This window comes from Colletotrichum truncatum (genome assembly GCF_014235925.2).
Source record: "Colletotrichum truncatum strain CMES1059 chromosome Unknown Contig_0004, whole genome shotgun sequence".
NCBI classification, from domain to species: domain Eukaryota; kingdom Fungi; phylum Ascomycota; class Sordariomycetes; order Glomerellales; family Glomerellaceae; genus Colletotrichum; species Colletotrichum truncatum.
In genome coordinates, this window is record NW_027222401.1 from 3,804,877 (window position 1) to 3,817,895 (window position 13,019).

General features: G+C 49.4%; 7 protein-coding genes across 7 annotated transcripts; 2 read left to right on the forward strand and 5 right to left on the reverse strand.

Annotated features, from left to right (window-relative positions):
* Positions 1 to 427: 427 nt before the first annotated feature.
* Positions 428 to 796, reverse strand: CTRU02_207788 (uncharacterized protein; the record flags this gene model as incomplete). The annotated part of the gene is made up of 1 exon (XM_070204964.1): positions 428 to 796. The coding sequence occupies one exon, from the start codon at positions 794 to 796 to the stop codon at positions 428 to 430; it is 369 nt and encodes a 122-aa protein (XP_070061497.1).
* Positions 797 to 1,682: 886 nt separating this feature from the next.
* CTRU02_207789 (transposase) lies at positions 1,683 to 3,182 on the forward strand (the record flags this gene model as incomplete). The annotated part of the gene is made up of 2 exons (XM_070204965.1): positions 1,683 to 1,829; positions 1,863 to 3,182. 2 exons carry the CDS (start codon positions 1,683 to 1,685, stop codon positions 3,180 to 3,182), a joined length of 1,467 nt encoding a protein of 488 aa, XP_070061498.1.
* Positions 3,183 to 4,089: 907 nt separating this feature from the next.
* Positions 4,090 to 4,416, reverse strand: CTRU02_207790 (uncharacterized protein; the record flags this gene model as incomplete). Its single annotated transcript, XM_036733367.1, has 1 exon — positions 4,090 to 4,416. The coding sequence occupies one exon, from the start codon at positions 4,414 to 4,416 to the stop codon at positions 4,090 to 4,092; it is 327 nt and encodes a 108-aa protein (XP_036574867.1).
* A 1,220-nt stretch (positions 4,417 to 5,636) lies between these two features.
* On the reverse strand, positions 5,637 to 6,113 carry CTRU02_207791 (laccase-1 precursor; the record flags this gene model as incomplete). Its single annotated transcript, XM_036733368.1, has 1 exon — positions 5,637 to 6,113. The coding sequence occupies one exon, from the start codon at positions 6,111 to 6,113 to the stop codon at positions 5,637 to 5,639; it is 477 nt and encodes a 158-aa protein (XP_036574868.1).
* Positions 6,114 to 7,865: 1,752 nt separating this feature from the next.
* Positions 7,866 to 8,671, forward strand: CTRU02_207792 (uncharacterized protein; the record flags this gene model as incomplete). The annotated part of the gene is made up of 3 exons (XM_036733369.1): positions 7,866 to 8,016; positions 8,182 to 8,241; positions 8,301 to 8,671. The coding sequence occupies 3 exons, from the start codon at positions 7,866 to 7,868 to the stop codon at positions 8,669 to 8,671; spliced, it is 582 nt and encodes a 193-aa protein (XP_036574869.1).
* A 283-nt stretch (positions 8,672 to 8,954) lies between these two features.
* On the reverse strand, positions 8,955 to 9,560 carry CTRU02_207793 (uncharacterized protein; the record flags this gene model as incomplete). The annotated part of the gene is made up of 2 exons (XM_036733370.1): positions 8,955 to 9,410; positions 9,468 to 9,560. The coding sequence occupies 2 exons, from the start codon at positions 9,558 to 9,560 to the stop codon at positions 8,955 to 8,957; spliced, it is 549 nt and encodes a 182-aa protein (XP_036574870.1).
* An 829-nt stretch (positions 9,561 to 10,389) lies between these two features.
* On the reverse strand, positions 10,390 to 12,044 carry CTRU02_207794 (uncharacterized protein; the record flags this gene model as incomplete). The annotated part of the gene is made up of 2 exons (XM_036733371.1): positions 10,390 to 11,854; positions 11,914 to 12,044. The coding sequence occupies 2 exons, from the start codon at positions 12,042 to 12,044 to the stop codon at positions 10,390 to 10,392; spliced, it is 1,596 nt and encodes a 531-aa protein (XP_036574871.1).
* Positions 12,045 to 13,019: the final 975 nt, after the last annotated feature.

The following is a 13,019-nucleotide window of genomic DNA, read 5'->3' on the forward strand; positions in this document are numbered from 1 at the left end:
GTTGGATATCTGACATATCCAACATATCCAGCCCGGGTTGTCCTTACCCCGCGTTATCCCCGAGGCCACGTGACTTGTCCATAGTTCTTCCGTTCCGAGGATCCCTGGTTACACCTGTCCGGCTGGGTTACATATGCCCTGCGTTAGGAAAAAACATCAACAACAGCGAGAACGAAATTTTTGAAAACAGCATCAAATTGATCAAACCACGCCCGCTCGCGCTCTCAGAGGTCACTTTGGGCATAATGTCATCCTCGGCATTGATTCTGCTCCCAAAGAGCCTGCTCGTGGCCGCGGGCGGGCTCTGACCACGAAAAATTCGAGAGCAAGCCACAAAGTATGACACGTCAATAGACAACACCATCGACACCACCGCGGTTGAGTCACGGGCTATCACGTGAGCACAACGACCAAGCCCAAACAAACATCAACACCACAGCCACCGATAGGTTATGGGTCGCCTATCACCCCCGACAAAGTTTGCAACGTCCCGCGACAACAACGACGACAAGCCCGACAGAACGGTATCACCTCCTGCATAGAGAAAGCACCAGACACCAGGCATGCTACGATCGATGCCACAAAATACTACAGTTTGCAGACAGATTGGTCCCCTGTCGCCCCCTCCGCGAAGAAGGATTGTCGCCCCTTCAACGTATGACAATGTCTGCGGAATCTGTGTACGAGCTCTCATACTTAGTAATCGGACGAATCGAAGCGGTTGGAGCATTGTGTTTTGCGGATTGAGTCCGACTCCAGGCGGTGGATGGAGGTGGTGGTCGAAAGATGGAAACATAGAGCCACATAGGAACCCAGCATGAGGCAACAAAAAGATTTACAGATTCAACTGAGATATAGCACATGCGAGTCTGAGAGGATGCGGACAAGATAAAGAGACGAAGCTGAGGGCTGGGGGGAGACTATAGGTATACAGAACCAGACATGGTGCCTAGCACCAACAGAACCGAAGTAGGAGGACGCGAAAGAAGGATTCTAGAAGGCAACACCAAGCGAGAGAGCAGGCAGGAGGACAACAATCTTCAACAGAGGGCATAAACACACAAGAATAGATAGCATAGTGGGAGCTTGGGGACAGCTGGTCCTGATCCAACAACAGGGCGAAGTGGGGCGTCGCGGTTTATCGTCGATGCTTCGGCTGTCTGCCAAACCCCGCTTTCCGGGCATAGCTGCTAGCATAAGAGCGGCTTCATAACCGTGTAGGAATCAATCAATCAATCAATTATGCCCTGCGTTAGCCGCCGGGATCCAGGCGGGGTCGTGTTGGCGACCATGTCCAACGGGTCGTAACATAAATCTATAATATAATTAGTTTTAAAATAGTTTAGGATCGATCTTAGATCGATTTAAAAGTAGTTTATTTACTATTTTCTAAAGCGATTTAATATCCTCCTTATTTAAAGTCTTTAACGTACATGATAAGCGAGTGAGACAGACAAGCGAGTGAGACAGTAAACCGCGACCGTCGCACCTTGACGCGACCGGCACCTTTTCCTCTACAATAAATCATGGAATCAGCTAGTATTGAAAGAAGGTTACAAATTGCCCTTCAAGCAATGAGAAATGACCCAAAACTTAGTGCTCGGGCCGCAGGTGCACTCTATACAGTCAGTCACGCAACATTAAGCCGGCGACTAAAGGGAATAGTCTCACGACGCGACAGCATGCCTAATTCACGGAATTTATCAGATTTAGAAGAGAAGACAATAGTTGAGTATATTCTCGACCTAGATGCGCGATCATTTCCTCCCCGGCTGAGTGGTGTGGAAGAAATGGCCAATCGACTTCTCGCAGAGCGCGACGCGCCTCCAGTTGGGAAGCGCTAGGCTTCTAATTTCGTCAAGCGACAACCACAGCTTAGGACGCGTTTCTTTCGCAAGTATGACTATAAGAGAGCTCAATACGAAGATCCAGAGGTGATTCGTGGCTGGTTTTCGCTTGTGAAGAATACAATTGCGAAGTATGGTATTGCTGATGCTGATATCTACAACTTTGATGAGACCGGCTTTATGATGGGCGTTATTGCTTCTGGAATGGTTATTACAAGTGCTGAAAGGCGTTCAAATACGAAGATGACACAGCCTGGCAATAGGGAATGGGTTACAGTTATCCAGGCTATTAATTCCCAAGGGGAGAGCATCCCGCCATACATCATCGTTGCAGGCCAGTATCACCTCTCAAGCTGGTATACAGAAACCTCTCTTCCGGGCGATTGGGCTATTGCAACGTCTGAAAATGGATGGACAACAAACGAGAGAGGTATTGACTGGATCAGACACTTCGACATTTATACAAAACCACGTACGTCTGGGAAATATCGCCTCCTCGTTGTTGATGGTCATGAAAGTCACCACTCCGCAGCCTTCGAGCTCTTTTGTCAAGAAAACAACATTATTACACTGTGCATGCCGGCTCACTCGTCTCATCTACTTCAACCCTTAGATGTTGGTTGTTTTCAGCCGTTAAAGAATGCCTACGGTCGGCAAATTGAGAATAAGATGCGGCGAGGCATAACCCATATCTCGAAGGAAGATTTCTTTGCAGCATTTCACGAAGCTTTTAAGCAGTCTTTTACGAGGAAAAATATCCAGGGAGGTTTCCGAGGAGCTGGACTTGTCCCTTTGAATGCAGAAAGTGTTCTCTCAAAGCTGGATGTAAAGTTCCGAACGCCAACGCCTGAGGAGGGGGTCCCTCAGACACCAGACCCTTGGATCTCTAGGACGCCGAGCAACCCAAGCGAAGCAAGATCACAGTCTACTTTTATTAAGAGTCGAATCTCACGCCACCGAAGCAGCTCTCCAGCATCAATTTATAGTGCTGTGAGTAAGCTAGCCAGAGGGACAGAAGGACTAGGGCATCGGGTAGCATTACTAGAGTCAGAGGTTCAAATCCTTCGAGAGGAGAATGCAATATTAAGTCGGCGTCGAAGGGCTAAGAAAACACGTCTACAGAAAGGAGGAAGTCTTACTATATCTACTGGAGAGGATATACAGTCGCAAAGAGAGGCAGACACGCAACTACAAGAGGAAACGCGACGGAGTAGTGGTCGCAAAGTGAGGTCTGAGACGACTCATCGTCGGTGTGGCGTATGCGGGAATACAGGCCACAACGCGAGAACATGTCAATTTATTGAGGAAACATCCGAAGAACAGGAATCCGAGTAGTATTAATCAATCTAAGATTTCTTGTTATAGATTTCGATATTATTGTCGCGAAGGTCTGGTTTACTGTCTCACTCGCTTGTCTGTCTCACTCGCTTATCATGTACGTTATATTAATAATATAAAAGACTTTATTCTTACTTATTTCTAGATATTTTATAAATATAAGTAGAAAGATTACTTTTTAAGTAAGTATATAAATATCCTTAAAGCTATTATGCTTAGAACGGGTTATTTTTAATAAAATAAGTATTAAAAGTATTTCTAAATCGGTTTCGAGTTAATCCTAAATCGATTTAGAACTAATTCTAAAGTCGTTCTTATATATCCTTACCTCCTTATTTACTAGTAAGCTAGACTAAGCCTAGGCTAATAGTTAATAGTAAAGATTTAAGTCTTCTTTAGCTTTTATATTAAGACTAGTAAGTTTTAATAAAAGACTTATTCCTTCTAGGCGAAGGAAGAGATTTTTAATCGATTAAAAAGCTATTATAAATCGATTCGGAACAGATTTAGAAGCGTTTAAATATCGTATGTTCTTATAAAAAGTATGTTAAGGGTAAGGTTTCAAACCGCGCTAAGGAATTTCAACCTGACCATAGCTAACTAGCTGACCATGGTCAGCTGATCTCAGGGTAGCCCCATAAATCACAAAATAAGTAGGTAATTGGTCAGGTTATCCCCCCCCCCTAATGGTCGCCTTGACCACACCCTCGTTATCGATGGAGAACTTCCAGTGAGTATCGACGGCCGCATTGACGAGTCTCATGCGGTAGGAGGTACCAGAGGTCCAGGTGACGTTGAAGCGGGAGCCAGTCTGAGAGGAATCGCCGTCATCGTGTTACGACCCGACAGTTAACAGACCACTGACGACGACCCCGCAGGGGCTCAGCGGTTATAGGGACGGCCGTCAGCCGTTACGTCGTAACAACCCCCACGGAACGGAAGAACTAGGATACAGGTCACGTGACGATAAGCAGGACCGACGGACGATAAGCGGTCCTGGGACAGGACCGACGGTGAAAAACATCAACAACAGCGAGAACGAAATTTTTGAAAACAGCATCAAATTGATCAAACCACGCCCGCTCGCGCTCTCAGAGGTCACTTTGGGCATAATGTCATCCTCGGCATTGATTCTGCTCCCAAAGAGCCTGCTCGTGGCCGCGGGCGGGCTCTGACCACGAAAAATTCGAGAGCAAGCCACAAAGTATGACACGTCAATAGACAACACCATCGACACCACCGCGGTTGAGTCACGGGCTATCACGTGAGCACAACGACCAAGCCCAAACAAACATCAACACCACAGCCACCGATAGGTTATGGGTCGCCTATCACCCCCGACAAAGTTTGCAACGTCCCGCGACAACAACGACGACAAGCCCGACAGAACGGTATCACCTCCTGCATAGAGAAAGCACCAGACACCAGGCATGCTACGATCGATGCCACAAAATACTACAGTTTGCAGACAGATTAGTCCCCTGTCGCCCCCTCCGCGAAGAAGGATTGTCGCCCCTTCAACGTATGACAATGTCTGCGGAATCTGTGTACGAGCTCTCATACTTAGTAATCGGACGAATCGAAGCGGTTAGAGCATTGTGTTTTGCGGATTGAGTCCGACTCCAGGCGGTGGATGGAGGTGGTGGTCGAAAGATGGAAACATAGAGCCACATAGGAACCCAGCATGAGGCAACAAAAAGATTTACAGATTCAACTGAGATATAGCACATGCGAGTCTGAGAGGATGCGGACAAGATAAAGAGACGAAGCTGAGGGCTGGGGGGAGACTATAGGTATACAGAACCAGACATGGTGCCTAGCACCAACAGAACCGAAGTAGGAGGACGCGAAAGAAGGATTCTAGAAGGCAACACCAAGCGAGAGAGCAGGCAGGAGGACAACAATCTTCAACAGAGGGCATAAACACACAAGAATAGATAGCATAGTGGGAGCTTGGGGACAGCTGGTCCTGATCCAACAACAGGGCGAAGTGGGGCGTCGCGGTTTATCGTCGATGCTTCGGCTGTCTGCCAAACCCCGCTTTCCGGGCATAGCTGCTAGCATAAGAGCGGCTTCATAACCGTGTAGGAATCAATCAATCAATCAATCAATCAACAGGACCGACGGTGCCAAGGGCGGTCCATGGCGATGGACCGACGTCCTGGGTGTCGGTCCCCCAGGATCAGGAAGTGTTCAGCATGGAACCAGACTTGTATATAGTTGGGACTCGAGTCCTCTCGAGTCCTACCTTTCCTAGTTCTTCAGCAATCAACTTCGTGATTACCCTAACCGGTACTTTCAGCTATACCTAAGTGACGACTACTCTACGACTCTTGTTGAGGCCTTGACTGATCACCAAGACCTTTGAAGATCTACGATCTATTCGACCAGGACCACGGAACGACTGTTACTACTCTCAATCCCTGGCTTACTGTTAACACAAACCCACTGTCAGTTAGCTGGCCGTAACACATCGCCATAAACGTTGGTACCGTTGATGAGACCATTGTCCAAAGTGGGAGGGCCGCTGGTCTCTGCAGTAGAGTACAGCTCGTCAACGGTCTGGTGGTCCCAATCGTTCAAGAAGATCATGCCAAGGTCCTCATCGTAGTTGGCGGTGGCAGGGCCGTTGATGATAATGCCACCAAAGATGCCCTGCCAAGCCTGGAGTGCGAAGTGAGAGTGGTACCAAGTCGAGCCGTATTGGGTAGCTCTCCAAGTGTAGGTGATGGTGTTATTGGGAGCAAGAGGGCACCGGGTGATGGAGCTGACGCCATCGGCTTCGTTGGTGTAGTTCTGACGGATACCGTGGAAGTGGATGCTGGTTCCGTTGTTGGAAGTGGTCAGAGAGTTGGTGACGTGAACCGTAACAGTGTCACCCCAGTCAGCGAACAGGGTAGGCCCAGGAATAGAGCCGTTGACGGCCATAGCGGAGCGCGAAACGCCATCAGGAGCCACAGTCACGTCGGTGAGCTCAAGCCAGTACTCGCGAGTTACACCCGTGTCCGGGACCTCGTTCATGTAGTCGGTGTCGATTGAGTAATCGCACCATTCAGTTCGGGTGCTGGCAGTGTTACCACTGCAAGCAGCGCGAGGGTAAAGGTTTGGCTGAGGGAGAGAGCCCAAGGAAGGGAAAGCAGAAGCCAAGGAGCCGGCGAGGGCACCGGCCATAAACAAAGACTTGATCATGTTGGATGATGAAATGCGCCAAGAGAAGGTAAAAGAAAGACTGTTTGACACAAGTTGGAAAGAGTGAATGGGCAAAGAGCGAATGGAAGCGCAGCTGAACTCTGCTGGGTGGCGAGTGAGTGTGAATAGTCTCAACAAGCTGATGGGTCTCAAGAGCTTAAGTATGCAACAACTAAGTCGGCTCACGGCAAGCGCGAAAGTAGACGGATGCTAAAAACTCTATTTCCCCAGTTAATCGAATCATTCTCCCATGGCCTAATTTTGCCGTATTCACCAGATATAGCTCGGACTCGCCCCAGTAGCCCCTGATCTTCATGCATGAATTCAGCGAGAGAAAGACACGATGGAGAAGAACACTATGGCAAAGTAATCCCCATGTCGAAGAAGGAAGTTTCCTGAGACAAACCCCTATGTGACCCATGCGTGGCTGAACGGGGTCGTAAGATGGTGCGTGTAAGTTAACCGCAGTAGGCTGACTCGTAGCTACTATAGGGCTAGTTTACATTGCAAGGACGAGTATCAAAGAGACATAGGGATGTTGGGTTCTGGAGCAGCCCCGCTCTAGCCTCACAGGGCAGATAGTAGTTGATGGCTGGTTTTGCGAGATCGGCAGACCTTTTGAGCCGTCGATGGCCGGTATGACCGAGCTTCCGGGAGTGTGGGAGCAGTCGGAGCTCAAGGCCGGCCGTTGCCCCCGCTTCAGGACTCTACATTTAGAACTTTCGGCTCCGCTCTATAGACACAGTTGTCTGTGCTCAGGAGGGCTGCCCACGTCTTCTACGAAGCCTCCTGGACTTACGTGGTTACAAACGAAGCCATACCCCTTTGGCGATGGCCTAGGCCTATAATACTCTCCGATATATCAAGCTTCCGGCTACGCTCCACACTTCCCGGTCCGGACCCGTTTGGATCCCAGTTCATCCCACATTCCGAAACAAATGCCGGGTTGACGTGCCACCTCCCGGGATGGTCCTAGCACTGAATAAACGACAACGGTGCTTCCGCAACATCTCGTTGGCTCAAGTTGTTGTTGTCCCATTTGGGTTGCAAAGCTTGGCCAGGTGCCGAACGGCAATGACCGATGCTTCAAGGAGATGCGATGATCAATTGCATCTCCATCACTATCACAGTGGGGACCGAGTCTCACCAATATGCATCCTAACTTGTTGGAACGCCGCAACGTCTAACCTTTCAAGTTAGGCCTGTTAGGCATGGGAAGAAAATCTGATGGTGGTGTTATGGAAGAAAACTTAGCAACTTGAAAACTCCGGAAAGGAGCCCTGGTTGTACTGATGACTCGACATACCACTCTGTTATTTAACCAACACCCTCCCCCTCAGTTAAGTCCTCTGGAACCCCACCCTTTTGCCCGCTCAGCACAGTCCAACTTACCTACTGTAGTCTATCATTCTTTTGAGTCTTTTATAGCCTCTTCCAATCGTTTGGCCAACCTCACATTCATTAACCCCCCTGAAAACTCATCACGCCATCATGCAGCCCATCGGAACTGTTCTGTTGTCCCTCGCGGCTCTCGCGGTCGCGGCTCCCTCCGACTCGCGTCGTGCCGTTGACAACTCTGGCCCGTTCCAAATCTACGCTTACGGCACCGGCATTGGCGGTCTTTCCATGTTCTCCTCTGGAGGTGAGTTGAATACAGTAGCTTTCGGATTTTTGGGATTTGAGAATCATGGGATTCCTCACAGCTTGTATCTATGATTCAGTTGGCTCATTAGTGCACGATTATCCCGTTTCTTCCTTGTGTTGTGCACTTTGAAGACATAGAACATAGCTAACAACCAACTGGTAGGCGATGCCTTTTTCGGTGACCACACCAAGTTGAACGATAGCAACGCGGCCCCCGTAGTCTGTAAGTCACCGACTCGATACAGTTTCTGCGTCTTGGAACTGTCAACTAATTGTCGGCAGTCACTCCCACTGATAATAATGTTTGGCTCGGCGCCCCTAATACCACCGAATTCGGCGGCAACGAAACCATCCCAACCTGGTCTAACCTGACCTTCTCCGTCCCCAGCATCGGATCCAGCGCACACAACGTCGGCTTCTCTAACTCTTCAACGTCAGACCGCCAAACTAGCGGCTTCATTTTCTACGGTACCTTCATCTTTGTCGAGGCTACCGGCGGCGGTATGGAGTCTCTGTGGTATGCCACCCCCAGCAGCGTCGACGGTGTCTACTCCCTCAAGTGGAACCAGACCGGCGACAGCACGTCCGACAAGATCGTCCTCACCTTGAAGAAGACCCCTCCTTCCAATGCTCGCACCAACTCTTCCGCTTAATCTATATACTTCGCGGAGTATGAAGGGGGTTGTTTAGGCTTGAATGGGCATTCTTAGGTCATTACACGGTCGAACGTTTTTGGCGTCCAATGTGTCATGGCAAATAGGGTATACAGTGGGATTCAGTACGTAGCGAGATAGAATTTGGGAAGTGCGAAAACAACATGACGTGAAATTCTTCTTTTTGATTCCGGATATAATACCGTTTCCCGCCAATTCATGCAAAGCATCATTTTGCTCGTGACGTTATATAACTAATAGTACAATGGGCTCATTAAAAAGTTTAGCGACGCTCGCTCGCAACCTGCTCAGCAGAAACGTTTTCCCGGTCCTCCGCAGGAGTGATGTTCTGGGGGTTGCCAGAGTCGCCTCGCGCACCAGGCGCGACGCCAACGTCAAGGCGGCGGTCACGGAAGTTGTCCTTGCCAGAGGCGCCGACACCCTCGAGGCCAGCGCTCTCCTTGTTGCGGCGACCGACGTTGGAACCATGCAGCTCAGCGCTGGTCTGGCCCTGGATAGGCTTGCCGAGGCCAGTGTGGACATCGGCGGAAGTGGCACCAGGGAAGTCAGTGGCACCGGTACGGCTTGAGGGGTCGATGTCGGGGTTCAGTGCCTGACCGGGCGTCTCGGAGGTCGCGTTGGGTCTGAAGGTGTTCTCTGAGGGTGCGGTGCCGGCAGGGTAGGCCTGGGCATGGAACTCGGGGTGGGCATCGTTGCCGACCTTGGTACCGGGGGCATGCTTTGGTGATGTTAGACGCTGCTTCAAATTGAAGATTCTGGTGATGGGATAACTTACGCCCTTGGTGGTAAGAGGCTCGGAGCGGGGAACACTAGGGTGGAACTCGCCCTGCTTGGGGTTGACGGAGTCGATGTTTCTAGTGGCAGACATTTTGACAAAAGATTCGAGTTTGGTATTTGTTTGAAAGGTAGATAAAAAAGATGCTGGTGGTTGGTTGATGTTTGGTTTGGGGTATCTTGAATGTGTTTCTTAACTGATTTGTGTAGATTGAGAGAATTGGCATTTGGCAAGCAGCAACTGTCCGCTTAAGTATCTTGTCGAAAGTCGTCAATGCACCTCGATGAGCTGTTGTTGAGGTGTCTATGATGTAACATCACAATTACATCACATTCGATGAAGATGAGATAACAGAGCCACTTTTTCCCCATAGATCGATGAAGCCAAAACGCCGCAAAGACCCTTGTGATGTCAGTAAGCCCGATTAAAGAAGTTAATGGCAAAAAGCCTCAAGATTTACAAATCGAAATCGACAATCTGTTGAAGGGTCCAGTGTTTCCTGGGTGGTTGTGGTTGAGAAGTCCGATCGCCGCAAGGTGCTGGTGGCCAAATGATGATGTGGTTGGTTGTGACCAAGGACAATCGGTGTGTTTCGGTCAACTCACCGAGCCTTACCAGGCTCACCGAAATGGACCCAGATCGATCATCGGGGTGAAGGGGGGTTTTGAGTTATATGACGCAAGGAACTCTCCACTTGCTGCGGCTGATAGCTTGGCCCAACCTCTGAGCCAAGCTCGTTCGCGAATGTTCCGAATCTCCAGCTCGAGTCCTCAACAAGGCACGTTCCGCATTGTGCATCGGGATGTGCCCACAATGATAACATTTTGCCGATGATCGGCCGAGTTTCAAACGCATGTCCGGATTGTCGTCATATTGTAGCTCGTCAAGCCGTGAGCTAGCCTAGCCGAATATTGCGTTCGAACTAGGTCTCATCTCTTCTCAGCGGAGGAAGCAATGGCTCTCCTTTGGGACGCTGCTCTTTTCCTTCAATCATACTAGATATTATATCCAATCGCCCGAGTCGCTCCGTATCACCTGCTTCGTTGCACCATTTTCTCATTTTTTCTATTTGTCGCTCAGCCTGGGCAAGTGTTGCCTCCGCGCATTCGGCATGGAAATGGATTGCGAACAGCAGCATTCTGCGGGCCTCGTTCTTGAGCTCTTCGTCATTTATCTCTTGTCCTCGAGCATAGTTGCAGTCTGCCAGGTAGCCGCAACTTTTTCCGAGGTGTGATTTTGCGTTCCTGATCTCCGCTTCTGTGCTTGTAATGGACGCCTCTTTGCTCTTGAAATATTCGTTTGCACGGTTGTAGCAGGTCTCTGCCATGTACAAAACGTCCTGCACACTTGGCGAGACGATAGACAAGTAGCCAATGACGAACAAGTTGAACTCGAGGACGAGTTTGGGATTGTGCTTGTAAGCATGCTGAACATACAAGAATCGATCATGAGCCATCTCGTAGACTTTTTTGTCTTTTTGGTGCGTGCTCTTTGCCTTTTTGGCATTGAGCAGCAGAACAAGATACACTCTGACAAGGCTTCGTCGTCCAAGGATATCGAGAATTCTATCTTCGAGGTTGTTGCAAATGTACTCCATCGATAACTGGAAGGTCTCCAAAGTAGTGATTACAAGGAGGCGTCGGATCGCAAGCGCGAGTTGGGTGAATTCGTCTTGAAGCGGGAGGATACCTATGGCAGATTCAACCAAGCAGTCTGCCAGTTCTTGAACCACCACCCAGTCTACCAGTTGGTTGAACGTGCTTAGAACACCGATCGGAGCGGCTGGATGAAGTGGCTTCAGCATATCTCTGATGGCCTCGCTAACTAGTGATCTTGAGGCGACGAGTTGACGGTTTATTAAACACCCCCGAAGTTTGCTTTCGTGTCGGAGTTTAATCTGTAGACTCTGAAAGATGTCGGCGTGATCATCGTCCGGTGCCGACACTTCGGTGGCTGTCTTGTTTTGTTGCTCAAGGATCAATCTCGATAATATGGAAGCAGCCAAGTTGATGATCTCCTTCCGTATGGAGTCTGCATCGAGCCTCTCTTCTTCAACATGAGGTGTTATGGGAGACCCGTCTCCAGATGTAGCAGGGGTTAATGGGAATATGCCTGGGGTCGCAGTATACGTTGTGGACCGGTTGTCTGTGTCGGTATCGTGGGATTCTGGGGACCCGCCAGGAGGCGTTATCACGGAGTCGTAGGTCAGTCTGCTTTGGAAAGATTCATAGAATGGGACGACATCTCGAGGGCTTGCCGGTTGAAGCTCAGAATGCGGCGACACTGGAGGAGAAGTTCGATCGTCCGGTCGTGTGTGAGAGCTCCGCTTGTGACGTCTGTTCTTCTCAATGCCCCAAGACTTGAATCTTTGTTTGTACATACGAGGCCTGGAATAGCATCTCAATCAGCGCAATTTGTGACGCAGTTAGCGGCGGCGAAATCTTACGTGGCTTGAAAACCGTAAGCGTCTATCATGTGTGCCTGTATCACCTTCAATGTCCGCTCCGTGTACATCTTGGATATAACGGGCCGGTGGAGTTCCCATTGTTCCGCAGTCGGCGGCGCCCACGCCGGCATATTGACGAAGGTGTCGTTTACGTCTTGATGTTGGTCATTGGCTATGGAAACACAAAAGAACACACACGACGATGCGATGAGGCTCGAAGGGCGTTGGAAGCGGTGAAGGGCAGCGCGATGTAAGCGTCTTGGGGCACTGACATGGGGTTTTATGAATTTGGTGGCACAGAATGTAATGATTTCCGGATTGGTTCAAGCTTGGACGGAGCTACTAAGATGAGATGCATGTCAGATATCAAAAACCACCCAATCGAGGCGAGTCGCTTGTGAGAAGAGCCACAAAACCGCGCATACAACGCACCAGTCATATTCGCCTATAAAGTACTGTGCATAAATATGGGGAATGTTCAAGGTTCGCCAGCTGTACTGCATAGTAAATGTCTTCATGGCGAACCATACCGTTGGCATTGAAGGCAGCCCCAAACCCTGGGCGTAAGGCAACTTCATGGGGCGGGCCTCTCACGCAATGTCACGACTAACGGGCGATTATATGCACATTATACTTCTGCACTATTTGACCAATCCTAAATGTTCATAATGCATTGATGAGTTGGCAACTTGCCTAGTCGTGGTATTCAGACCTTTCGGCAAAGAATGAGCCCGAGCCGGCACTTCCAGCATGTGATTGGAAAGAAAACAATAGTATTATCCATCGGGTGTTCTCCTTTAGTATAAAACAGGCTGTCAGTTTTTATGTGCTGCAACCATGTTGGATTGTAATATGACAACTCTCTCCCAATCGCAACCCTCAAAAAGATAGGCAAGAGGCTCTGCGGTAATGTTAGTGCTTGGCCTGCGGCATACAGGCCTGCACTTCAATAGAATTGGATGCCATCAAGCATCCCCACGCTAATGAATGCAACTAAAACTCGTTGGCGCTCCGCTTACAAGGCTTTCCTGACTCGTTACACTAAACAAAACGTCACCAGGCCATTCAGAGGTTCACATTACTCTCGTATCTTTTAATCTGCGTAA